The sequence below is a fragment of the Carcharodon carcharias genome, chromosome 18 (assembly GCF_017639515.1).
Source record: "Carcharodon carcharias isolate sCarCar2 chromosome 18, sCarCar2.pri, whole genome shotgun sequence".
Lineage (NCBI taxonomy): Eukaryota > Metazoa > Chordata > Chondrichthyes > Lamniformes > Lamnidae > Carcharodon > Carcharodon carcharias.
This window is the reverse complement of record NC_054484.1, coordinates 19,392,636-19,406,093: the sequence shown is the minus strand read 5'-3', so window position 1 is coordinate 19,406,093 and position 13,458 is coordinate 19,392,636. Positions and strand designations below refer to the sequence as shown.

At 46.1% G+C, this 13,458-nt stretch overlaps 1 protein-coding gene across 1 annotated transcript in view; it reads right to left on the bottom strand.

Annotated features, from left to right (window-relative positions):
• The window catches only part of LOC121290412 (mucin-2-like), a gene marked incomplete at its 3' end in the record, with an annotated part of 51,892 nt that overhangs the window by 3,245 nt on the left and 35,189 nt on the right, over positions 1-13,458 (bottom strand). Inside the window, exon 10 of the mRNA XM_041210852.1 lies at positions 3,206-3,343. Within this exon, the coding sequence (XP_041066786.1) occupies positions 3,206-3,343 (138 nt within the window). The remainder of the gene's footprint in view (positions 1-3,205; positions 3,344-13,458) is intronic.

Sequence of the window (13,458 nt, the reverse complement as noted above, 5' to 3'; positions counted from 1 at the left end):
TCGTTCTGTTTGAGCCGTACACGCATGAATCTGGTATCACAAACTTGAGTGTGGGGGGGTCTCTCAGGGAAAAGGGGAACTCCGACAGTATTAAGGAGGAGGAGTGTGAAGTACTGGATGTGATAAACATAGGGAGAGAAGAAATATTCAGGGGATTAGCATCCTTGAAAGTGGATAAATCACCAGGGCTGGATGTAAGGTACCCAGGTTGTTAAAAGAATCCAGGGAGAAAATTGTGGAGGGTCTGGCCATTGTTTTCCAATCCTCACTGGATATAGGTGTGGTGTCGCAGGATTGGAGGTCTGCAAGGTTGTATCCTTGTTTAAAAAGAGAGTGAGGGATAGACTGAATAATTACAGGCCAGTCAGTCTGACCTTGGTAAAGGGCAAATTATTGAAATCAATTCTGAGGGACAGGATAAACTGTCACCTAGAAAGGCATGGATTAATCAAGGATAGTCAGTGTGGATTACTTAAGGGAAAGCCTGACTAATTTGGTTGAATTTTTTGAGGAAGTAACAAGGAGGATTGATGAGGGTACTGCAGTTGATGTGGTCTATGTGGATTTTAGCAAGGCTTTTGAAAAAGTTCCACATGGCAGACTGGTTAAAAAAATAAAACCCCATGGGATCCAGGGGAATGTAGCAAACTGGATATAAAATTGGCTCAGCAGAAGGAAACAAAGGGTAATTGTTGATGGATGTTTTTGTGTCTGGAAGGCTGTTTCTAGTGGGGTTCCGCAGGACTCAGTGATAGGCCCCCTCCTTTTTGTGGCATATATTAATGATTTAGACCTAAATGTAGGGGCAGTGATCAAGAAATTTGTAGATGACACAAAATTGGCCACGCAGTAGATAGTGAGGAGGATTGCTGTAGGCAATATCAGTGGACTGGTCAGTTGGGCAGAAAAGTGGCAAATGGAATTCAGCCCAAGAGAAATGCGATGTGATGCATTTAGGTAGGCCAAACAAGGCAAAGGATTACACAACAAGTGATAGGGTATTGAGAGGAGTACAGGAAGTTAGAGATTAGGAGTGAATGTCCACAGATCCCTGAAGGTAGCAGGACAGGTTCATAAGGCAGCTTAGAAGGCATCTGGAATCCTTTCATTTATTAGCCGAGGCATAGAATATGAGAGCAGGATGATCATGCTGGAACTGTATAAATCATTAGTTAGGCCACAACTGTGTAGCCTGTGCTGTGTTCAGTTCTGGTTACCTTGTTACAAAAAGGATGCAATTGCATTAGAGACGGTACAAAGGAGATTTACAAGGATGTTGCCAGGACTGGAAAATTGCAGCTATGAGGAAGGATCGAATAGGCTGGGGCTGTTCTCGTTGGGACAGAGGAGGCTGAGGGGAGATTTAATTGAGTTGTACAAGATTGTGAGGGGCCTGGACAGAGTGGCTGGGAAGGGCCTCTTTACTTTAGCAGAGAGGGCAGTGACTAATCACATAGATTTAAAGTGATTAGTAGAAGGATTAGAGGGGAGATGAGGAAAAATATTTTCATCCAGAGGGTTGTGGAGGTTTGGAACTCACTGCCTGAAAGGGTATTAGATGCAGAAACCCTCGACTCATTTACAAGGTGCCTGGATACGCATCTCAAGCACTGTAACCTGCAGGGCTATGGACCAAATGTTGGAAATTGGGATTAGGCTGGGCGGTGTGTATTTCAGCAGACACAGACATGATGGGCCAAGTGGACTCTTTCTGTGCTATGAACTTTCAATGATTCTATAAAATTGCTGAAGAAAGTTGAAAGCGCTAGAAGCAAATATGTAGGCCTAGAAAATCAATGGTGTCAGTAAATTGTGCTCCAAAGCATTCAATATGGTGGGTGCTGTATGTATCAAACTGTGAACCAGAAGTGTATCACTTGCCATCTTGGTATCTAAAGCTCGCAAGTGAAAGAAAAAATGAGAAGTAATTAAATAGTTGCAAAGGAAAGGGCTGGGCAATGGGACTAATTGGAGAACTCTTTCGAAGAACTAGTGCAGGTGGTATGGACTGAATGGCCTTCTTCTGTCCTGAAATATTCTATGACTTTAGAACATTCCCAATTTAGTTTAACCTAGGTCTGGATCTTTAGCATGACAGAGAGGTTCTCTATTTTGGCGAAAGTCCCGGAAAACAGGTGGAATTTCGAAGTCCTGGATTTTTCATCTTCGGAGAGATGGGGCTGGTGTCAGGATGGAGTTTGTGCATGCCTGATTAACAGAGGCAGCTGGACATTTAACTCACCAGCTGCCTCCCCTTCAGTGGGATTTTGGAAGGACAGGAGTGTGGAATCCGTAGTGTGCAGATTAGACTAGGTAAGAACATGTCGGAACTTGCTGGGTTCATTTGGATATCCAAAAAGCCCTGGTAACAGAGGTAGGGCATCTCTTTGGAACTGGTTCTGAGACACCTTTTGGAGAGGTAATATGTCTTTTGGTGGAGGTCAGGTCCCTTTGGGGTAGATCAAATGTTCTTTAGAAATGTTAAAGGTAGACATAAATGTGCGTAGAAAGTGCATTAAAAAATTGCTGTCAAGCTTATTGGAATGGTCAACAGACCTGTCCAAATCAACCTTTAGAACTGTCAGAAGCACCTGTCAATCAGACCTGTCAAAGGGAGCTGCCAGAATTGTGAACAGGACTTGTCGAGGCTGTAAAGAGGACCTGTCAATATTGTGAAGAGGACCTGTCAGAACTGTTAAGAGGACGTGCCAAGACTAATTGTCAAATGGGGGTGGGTGGGGGCCTTAAGGTGACATGAAGTATATGGGGGGGTCACTTGGAGGGTAAACGGTATGAGATGGCATGTGTTGGCATGGATGGGGCATGGGCAGTTTGTGAGAGGGTGCTGAAGGGTGAGGAATTTTTTTTCAAACTTTGACAAGCTGCCGTTGCAGAGGGACAGGCCTTGTGACCAGCTTGCTTCCATACCCGTTCAGGGGGTGGCAAGTCTGATTAACATTTCGCCCCGAACCCCACTGAATGAAAATCCCATCTTCTGGGCTACATTTTCGAGAGTCAGGTTCATGGGGCCGGGAAATTACCCGACTCTGTATTCCCAACCTTGGGGCGGAAATCCAGGCTTTTGTGTTGTTTCCAGTTTAAAACTGGCCAAAGTCTGAAACAAGAATTAGATCAACACAATCACTCAAAACACCAGTTACTTTAACCAACAGTTGAGTCATATCAAACCCAGGCAATGTCCTACCTTCACATATCCTTCCAGGTGCATTGGGGCTTGTGTCTGTGAACCCAGCGTTACACTGACAGGTGTAAGTTGCATTCTGCCTGATACAAGTTCCATTAACCGAACAATCATTCAGCCCAGGCTGGCAGCTGTCTCTGTCTGTAGTGAAGAGGTAAGATCTGTGTTAGAACGTTGCTTCAATCTGAATTTAACCAGCTTGGAAGTATTTGAAGAACTGATAAGTATGGAGTTTCACGTGACTCCTCATTCCTCACTTTACTCCAATAGAAATGTTACCTCCTAATGGTGAGTAACAATTAATACAGAAAAATCCCAAAACAGCATGGAGAAGTGGGCCACATGACATGAGCTGGATAATGCAGTCAGTTTTGATTCGGTCATAAAGAATGCTTATCTACATTCTCTTCTGCTTGCAGAAGCCCTGAATGAAGTAAGGGTGAGGACTTAAAACCCAGCTTCCAAAAGATACAAACCTAAAGCATAAAACTGCTCATAATTTGACACAAACTGGAATCAAATTGGGAATCACATTGGGATTTGGCATAAGGATGAATGGTGAAGGAAATGGAGAAATTCGCAATGTGTCTTTCTGGAATCAGGGTTAAGGTCGATTGGAGGAAGATTTCCTTTGGTTGCTTAGTGACTTTGTCAGACTGCCGAGTATTTGCTAATTCCAACTGAATTGTGAATGCGATTTCACGATTTTCACCCTGTTCTTTCCTTGAACAGTTTGTTGAAAATAGCATTAAGAAAAAAACACTTCTGCTCAGATTCCGAGGCCATTTTAATCCCACCAAGTTATTTTTTCCTGCACGTGGCATCTACAGACAGTGCAAATTAATCAATGTCTTGGTTGCACAACAGAATGCCAAGAACAAATTCAGATCTTACACTTTTTAATGTGTATCACTGCGTTAGGGCTAAACCTAACCCTAGAACCTAGATGACAAGAGAGAGCTTGTTCTGAAGTAGTCAACTGAAAGCCTCAATACGGTAAAGTCAAAATGTTTTGATTTCTTTGTTTTGGTAAGTGAAGAAGAAAGCCTTGCATTTACATCACACCTTTCATGACCTGTGAAAATCTGAAAGTGATTCACAGCCAGGAGGTGTTTTTGAAGTGTAGTTGCTGTTGTAATGTAGGAAATGCAGACACCAATAAACACGCAGTAAGTCCTAACAAACAGCAATGTGATAATGAGCAGATCATCGTTTTTTGTCATGTCAATTGATGGATAAATAGGACAGGACAACAGGGTTAACTCCCCTGCTCATCTTCATGATTAACTACTGAAAATCCTTCCAATGTACCTGATGGCAATTGGTAAAAGTGGGTGAGTTTTCTGGTCAGCCATTTTGCAGAAAGCAATGGCAAACCACTGTAGTACTTTTCCAAGCATAACCATGGATCAATCCAATGGAATTCCATGGTCACCAATTCCCTCTTAGGGCATGGTACCTGAAGGAGGAGCAAAGTCAGCATTGGCCACCAAATTAAACATTATTCAGGGCTGACATGCTCCTTCTTCTCAACTGATGGAATCAAACCTCATTGGATCATCACCCACACCAATATATGCTTTGTCAGGAATCCCAAAACTGTGGAATCCTACCCAGTCCTCAGTCTTCCCATTTTCCTAACAACCTCCAGAAAAGCCAAGTTTGGAATCATATATCCACTTTGAGGGCAGAATATTTTACTCAGCATGCGGGTTCGTGCCTGACACGCTCGAGCGTAAAATAGCGCGCAATGACATCGGGCGAGCATCCCAACATCATCGCGCACTCACGCGATATTTTGGTTGGCGGGGGTGCGCTAAACTCGGACTTGCACCCGCCGACAAATAAGAGGGCTAGTAAGCCTATTAACAGCACAATTAACAGGGATTTTTTACTGCCCGTCCGAGCTTCCCCCTGTCAGTTCCCCCTGACTTCATTCCGTGGATATAGAGTTACTTTTGTTTACTTCAGGTCTTACACTGTTATAAGTTTCATGCATTTACCTTATTGTTACATCCTTTATACTATTCCAGTATTATTGCTATTACGATATTAACATTAGCAACATTCTCAGTACACCATCTCCCCCCTTAAAGTTAGAGGTTCAGGCAATCTGGCAGCCTTATAACCCTTACACATTTTGTTGGCTGTCCTGTTGGGAGAATGGCAGGCTCTGTTGGTTCTGGTTCTTGCTGTTGGCTTTAATATTGGGCTGGCATTTAGGTATTCTTTCATTCTTTTTTTTCCCATTGCTGCATGTTGAACCACACCTGGTCTGTTCGGCTGTTGTGTTTATCCATGGTTGCTGTTACTCTCAATTGCTTCTTGCGGGGTGGGCAAACATGTTATTCATCTCCTTGGCGCTGTTTTTTTTTTCTTAATTTTTCCTCATGGGCCATCTTGAAACCATCTGAGGTTGGGGAAGAGCGTTCCTGTGAGGGGAAGGAGGTTGAGAAGATGTGCTGACCTCTGCTTTTTGTTGTTGATGGTGAGAGACTGCTGCCAGGTTCCAGCAAGCCCTGTGGTTGCAGCAAGCTGTAGTTGGGCATAGTGGGTTGATGTGTCGACCAGCTGAACCATCCTCGCATTTGGAGTTAGAGGCTTCTCAGGCTGCTGATCATTCGAAGGTGAATTCTGAGTCTGAATACTCTTTAGTGTTCAAGTACTCAGGACTGTGCTGTTCTGGCTGGCGAATCACCGTGGTAGTCTTTATGTCCACTGCTGTCTGGAGAAGATCCTGGGCTACACAGGTATCCCTGCTCAGGAGAGAGAAAGGCTGATTATGAGGACATACATCAGCTCAAAGCTTTTTTTGCTGCTCCATGTTGTATTCTCTCCACTGATCGCTTTTCCCTTGCCAGGTATAATTCCTCTGTGCTGCCTTTCAAGTTCACGTTCTGCAATTGCGCTTCTGCCAATTGTTTTAGGGAGACCTCGCATTCTTTAGTGAGGACTCATACCTTTGCTTGCCATTCCATGTTGTGTTGCGATCGCTTCGCATACCTCTTTAGGAATGTAACATTTTTCCAAAGTTCCTTCCAAATGTACAACTGCTTCCTTCAGCAGCCCAGTCTCGTTCTTGTGCCTCTCGGCTTCCTCCCGGAACAGTGAACACTCCCGCGTCTCCCCTGGAAACTGGGTCATCAGCTTTTTCAGAGCGGCATTCGATTTGTTTTGTTTTGCTTCACAATGTTCGCAAGGGACATATTTGGACCTGAGGGATCCTTGTAGCATGAGAAGGTCCTCCAACAGGTTTTTCCTTTCTGTTACAAAGCTCAAGTACTTCATCTTGTGTGTTCTTGTAATTGAGCAGAGTCTTATTGAGTTGGTTCTGCTGTTCTGCCACTTCTGGACTTCAAAGCGGAATTGTCCCAGATTTGCACTAAGTGCGGTAGTGGGCAGAAAAAAGAACGATTTATCTGCTGGCTGCTTTTCACGTCGTATCATCCCAATTCTGCCTCATTAATTATGTATTTCTGGGAAACGCGTCGTGTGGGCTCCAATTTGCCTGCCGCGCCATCACCTCGTCACTTCATCACGCCAAGTGCCATATTCAAAATGCAGCCGCATGCACTCCTCTCAATGCTTCCAGCTCAGGGCTGCTGCACAGAAGACATGACCCTGAAAGGCAAGAAGGCTGCAGCCTCCACCCCTGCCAACAACCCCAGCCCCGCTCGATAGGTGATGACAATGGTGATCAGAGCCAATGCTGCACAGAAGAGACTGGCCATTTAATGCAGATAGAGGATGAGTGATCTCGTCTGCGCCACCAGAATAAAGCAACCATCTCATCACTCTAAACTCACACATTCACAAGGCAATCACACATTCACTGGAACAAAAACAGAATTACCTGGAAAAACTCAGCAGGTCCGGCAGCCTCGGCGGAGAAGAAAAGAGTTGACGTTTCGAGTCCTCATGACCCTTCGACAGAACTTGAGTTCGAGTCCAGGAAAGAGCTGAAATATAAGCTGGTTTAAGGTGTGTGTGTGGGGGGCGGAGAGATAGAGAGACAGAGAGGTGGAGGGGGTTGGTGTGGTTGTAGCGACAAACAAGCAGTGATAGAAGCAGATCATCAAAAGATGTCAACAACAATACTACAATAGAACACATAGGTGTTAAAGTTAAAGTTGGTGATATTATCTAAACGAATGTGCTAATTAAGAATGGATGGTAGGGCACTCAAGGTATAGCTCTAGTGGGTTTTTTTTTTTTATTTTATATAATGGAAATAGGTGGGAAAAGGAAAATCTTTATAATTTATTGGGAAAAAAAAAAAGAAGGGGGAAACAGAAAGGGGGTGGGGATGGGGGAGGGGACTCACGACCTAAAGTTGTTGAATTCAATATTCAGTCCGGAAGGCTGTAAAGTCCCTAGTCGGAAGATGAGGTGTTGTTCCTCCAGTTTGCGTTGGGCTTCACTGGAACAATGCAGCAAGCCAAGGACAGACATGTGGGCAAGAGAGCAGGGTGGAGTGTTAAAATGGCAAGCGACAGGGAGGTTTGGGTCATTCTTGCGGACAGACCGCAGGTGTTCTGCAAAGCGGTCGCCCAGTTTACGTTTGGTCTCTCCAATGTAGAGGAGACCACATTGGGAGCAACGAATGCAGTAGACTAAGTTGGGGGAAATGCAAGTGAAATGCTGCTTCACTTGAAAGGAGTGTTTGGGTCCTTGGACGGTGAGGAGAGAGGAAGTGAAGGGGCAGGTGTTGCATCTTTTGCGTGGGCAAGGGGTTGTGCCATAGGAGGGGGTTGAGGAGTAGGGGGTGATGGAGGAGTGGACCAGGGTGTCCCGGAGGGAGCGATCCCTACGGAATGCCGATAAGGGGGGTGAAGGGAAGATGTGTTTGGTAGTGGCATCATGCTGGAGTTGGCGGAAATGGCGGAGGATGATCCTTTGAATGCGGAGGCTGGTGGGGTGATAAGTGAGGACAAGGGGGACCCTATCATGTTTCTGGGAGGGAGGAGAAGGAGTGAGGGCGGATGCGCGGGAGATGGGCCGGACACGGTTGAGGGCCCTGTCAACGACCGTGGGTGGAAAACCTCGGTTAAGGAAGAAGGAGGACATGTCAGAGGAACTGTTTTTGAATGTAGCATCATCGGAACAGATGCGACGGAGGCGAAGGAACTGAGAGAATGGGATGGAGTCCTTACAGGAAGTGGGGTGTGAGGAGCTGTAGTCGAGATAGCTGTGGGTGTCGGTGGGTTTGTAATGGATATTGGTGGACAGTCTATCACCAGAGATTGAGACAGAGAGGTCAAGGAAGGGAAGGGAAGTGTCAGAGATGGACCACGTGAAAATGATGGAGGGGTGGAGATTGGAAGCAAAATTAATAAATTTTTCCAAGTCCTGACGAGAGCATGAAGCAGCACCGAAATAATCATCGATGTACCGGAGAAAGAGTTGTGGAAGGGGGCCGGAGTAGGACTGCAACAAGGAATGTTCCACATACCCCATAAAGAGACAGGCATAGCTGGGGCCCATGCGGGTACCCATAGCCACACCTTTTATTTGGAGGAAGTGAGAGGAGTTGAAGGAGAAATTGTTCAGCGTGAGAACAAGTTCAGCCAGACGGAGGAGAGTAGTGGTGGATGGGGATTGTTCGGGCCTCTGTTCGAGGAAGAAGCTAAGGGCCCTCAGACCATCCTGGTGGGGGATGGAGGTGTAGAGGGATTGGACGTCCATGGTGAAGAGGAAGCGGTAGGGGCCAGGGAACTGGAAATTGTTGATGTGACGTAAGGTGTCAGAGGAATCACGGATGTAGGTGGGAAGGGACTGGACAAGGGGAGAGAGAAGGGAGTCAAGATAACGAGAAATGAGTTCTGTGGGGCAGGAGCAAGCTGAGACGATCGGTCTACCGGGGCAGTTCTGTTTGTGGATTTTGGGTAGGAGATAGAAGCGGGCCGTCCGAGGTTGGGCAACTATCAGGTTGGAAGCTGTGGGAGGGAGATCCCCAGAGGAGATGAGGTCAGTGACAGTCCTGGAAACAATGGCTTGATGTTCAGTGGTGGGGTCATGGTCCAGGGAGAGGTAGGAGGAAGTGTCTGCGAGTTGACGCTCAGCCTCCGCGTGGTAGAGGTCAGTGCGCCAGACAACAACAGCACCACCCTTGTCAGCGGGTTTGATGACAATGTCAGGGTTGGACCTGAGAGAATGGAGTGCAGTAAGTTCAGAGAGAGACAGGTTAGAATGGGTGAGAGGAGCAGAGAAATTGAGACGACTAATGTCGCGCCGACAGTTCTCAATGAAAAGATCGAGAGAAGGTAAGAATCCAGAGGGAGGGGTCCAGGTGGAGGGAGAATATTGAAGATGGGTAAAAGGATCCGTTGAACTGGGAGAGGACTCCTGCCCAAAGAAGTGAGCCCGGAGACGAAGACGGCGGAAGAAGAGTTCAGTATCATGCCGAGCCCGAAATTCATTGAGGTGAGGGCGTAAGGGTATGAAACTAAGTCCTTTGCTGAGCACTGAACGTTCAGCATCCTTTGCTGAGCACTGAACGTTCAGCATCTCAATCTCTGGTGATAGACTGTCCACCAATATCCATTACAAACCCACCGACACCCACAGCTATCTCGACTACAGCTCCTCACACCCCACTTCCTGTAAGGACTCCATCCCATTCTCTCAGTTCCTTCGCCTCCGTCGCATCTGTTCCGATGATGCTACATTCAAAAACAGTTCCTCTGACATGTCCTCCTTCTTCCTTAACCGAGGTTTTCCACCCACGGTCGTTGACAGGGCCCTCAACCGTGTCCGGCCCATCTCCCGCGCATCCGCCCTCACTCCTTCTCCTCCCTCCCAGAAACATGATAGGGTCCCCCTTGTCCTCACTTATCACCCCACCAGCCTCCGCATTCAAAGGATCATCCTCCGCCATTTCCGCCAACTCCAGCATGATGCCACTACCAAACACATCTTCCCTTCACCCCCCTTATCGGCATTCCGTAGGGATCGCTCCCTCCGGGACACCCTGGTCCACTCCTCCATCACCCCCTACTCCTCAACCCCCTCCTATGGCACAACCCCTTGCCCACGCAAAAGATGCAACACCTGCCCCTTCACTTCCTCTCTCCTCACCGTCCAAGGACCCAAACACTCCTTTCAAGTGAAGCAGCATTTCACTTGCATTTCCCCCAACTTAGTCTACTGCATTCGTTGCTCCCAATGTGGTCTCCTCTACATTGGAGAGACCAAACGTAAACTGGGCGACCGCTTTGCAGAACACCTGCGGTCTGTCCGCAAGAATGACCCAAACCTCCCTGTCGCTTGCCATTTTAACACTCCACCCTGCTCTCTTGCCCACATGTCTGTCCTTGGCTTGCTGCATTGTTCCAGTGAAGCCCAACGCAAACTGGAGGAACAACACCTCATCTTCCGACTAGGGACTTTACAGCCTTCCGGACTGAATATTGAATTCAACAACTTTAGGTCGTGAGTCCCCTCCCCCATCCCCACCCCCTTTCTGTTTCCCCCTTCTTTTTTTTTTTCCCAATAAATTATAAAGATTTTCCTTTTCCCACCTATTTCCATTATATAAAATAAAAAAAAAAACCCACTAGAGCTATACCTTGAGTGCCCTACCATCCATTCTTAATTAGCACATTCGTTTAGATAATATCACCAACTTTAACTTTAACACCTATGTGTTCTATTGTAGTATTGTTGTTGACATCTTTTGATGATCTGCTTCTATCACTGCTTGTTTGTCGCTACAACCACACCAACCCCCTCCACCTCTCTGTCTCTCTATCTCTCCGCCCCCCACACACACACCTTAAACCAGCTTATATTTCAGCTCTTTCCTGGACTCGAACTCAAGTTCTGTCGAAGGGTCATGAGGACTCGAAACGTCAACTCTTTTCTTCTCCGCCGATGCTGCCGGACCTGCTGAGTTTTTCCAGGTAATTCTGTTTTTGTTTTGGATTTCCAGCATCCGCAGTTTTTTTGTTTTTAACACATTCACTGGAATCTCACTCACTGCCAGATCAAAGGACATCAGCACTCATTCTCTCACACACACCTTCACATGTCCATCTCCTCTGGAGACTGCCTCCTCAGGCTTCGCCATCTTGAAGCCACTTGCACAAATCAACTTGTGCCACCACACACGCCCTGGGATACCCCCTTCCCCAATACAGCCCTCAGTCTGCAGCCTCTTCCCTTGCCTGAGGCCACTTCTCCCCCTTCCCCAAGCGACCCCTAACCCTGCAGCCATTGAAAAGTCACTCCCACCTTACGGCTGATCTGATAGGTAGCGACCTGCCCGTGAGCCCCCCTGAAAGAGATGTGGTGCTGCCTGTGAAGCCTGGCGCTGATGACCGTGAATGCTGCCCGAAGCAAAGTAGGCAAACAAACCTTGAAGTTCCGAGCGAACTGCAGCTCGCCTGCTTATTTACAATTGTGAAACACGTCAGTGTGATGAGCCAGCTTGGGGGAATGATCCCAGCAGGCTGGGCTTATAATGATTTGCAGATGCATTACAATGAAGTTCCCGACTTCCGATGGTGGGAAATGCAACCCGCCATTGATGAACAGAGCGGATGATTGCAAACTGGTTTCACAACATCGTGAAATCAATTTTTGGTCTTCTCACCATATTGCCTGCTCACACCACCAAACATACCTGCCGCCAATGGGCAAGGAAAATTCCGCCCTCTATCTGAGGATTCCCATAAAGGTATATTACTGGGGTGGCTGGAAAGTGTTGTGCCCATCTGGCACCCTCAGGTGTTGGTTTGGGTGCTGTCCTTTGTTGGGAGTTTTCTAAATCTCTTTTTAAGCTGTGCATGCTCCTCTACTTGAAGATTAAAACATTTGTCAAAGACTATTAATATTTCACCAAAGGTTGTAGTGAATCCATCGGTGCACTGCCTTAGGATTACTTTTTTAGTTAGTTCACCAAAAAAGTATAAAAATGTATTAATCTGGACTTATTCTGATTTCTTACTGAGACTTGATGTATTCCAGTAATCTAAAAATTTTCTTCTCCAAGACTTCCAGTATTGGGATTGGTTTACCCTTTGCCTTGCCAAAATGGTTCTGGTAGTTTAAATGTTTTATACATGGTCATTTAATATTTGTTTTTTTTTAAGTACTGCTTTAAATGTCATTGCCCATTTAAGAATGTCTGTACAGGAACCATTATTTTCTCTCTTCAAAATTGCTCCCCAGCTTCAGCTTTTCTTTTAAACTGCTGTCTTTGCCAGGGACCCTTTCGAAGCAGAGGTTTGGGCTAGCTATTGGATTTTTGAGCCCGGGAATCACCTGGAAGGTAATCTTTAAATCTTTATTTTCAATGGAGTTTGTTTCAGATCTCCGGATTCCAAGACGGAGTTGCTGGTCTCCTTGGAGACAAAAAGGAGTTCCCAGGCTTGCTTGTTTTGGTGACTTCAGCAAAATGGCAGTGGCGCACTTTAGAAAGAGGAATTCTCAACAGTGGCTGCATGGTTTGGCAGACTGCTGACTTTATTGAATCAGCGATGTAGCATAGTGATTAACAAAGCATTTAAAGGAGCCGCAGGCTTCCTGTTTAATGAATCGGATGATTCTGAGGTTCCCGAGGGTTGAGAAAATTAATTATTAATTTGTTTTTTTTCTGTTCAACTCGGAAGCCCTGTGATAAGGCTTGGTGCTGGAGATTACGGATTAGTGGCGGGTTTCGTTTGAACGGCGCTTCTGACTAAAGCAGCAAAAGGGGCCTCTCTGAACTGGCTTCATCTTGGAAAGTAAAACAATGTAGTGCACCCTTGCAGTCTATGAACTCTGCTTGCTGAACCTGGACTTCCAAGGGAGATTCAATGAAGCTTTTTCTGTAGCAAACCTCTGGCTTTCAGCTTCCAAGCTCTTCTCTCTGAAGCCTTTTCTAGCCATTTGCTCAACATCAGTAGCTTCAGTTCGGAACTTCCTTCAGTTCAGAACCTGTTGAAGTTGTCCTTTCTCTTAGGCTTTCAGCATTTCGCTGAGGATGAGGATTTTTGATCTTGGAGCTGCCACTGCTATGTTGTGATGGTGTTGGTTGCAGAACGTGTCTGTTAAAGAACTTCATTGTCTTCTGTTTGTTAATGGTAAGTATCTATTAACTACTTATAACTATATACAACTATATAGTGAAGGGCACAGATGTGGAGCTATTTCCATTCTAGGTCTTAACATGACTTTGGCCAATACCACACTGATCCTAGATCAAGGTTATGTGCCTTCTTATATCACTGTCTGACTGGTATTGTTCTGCACATTAACCCTGTATGAAACAGACC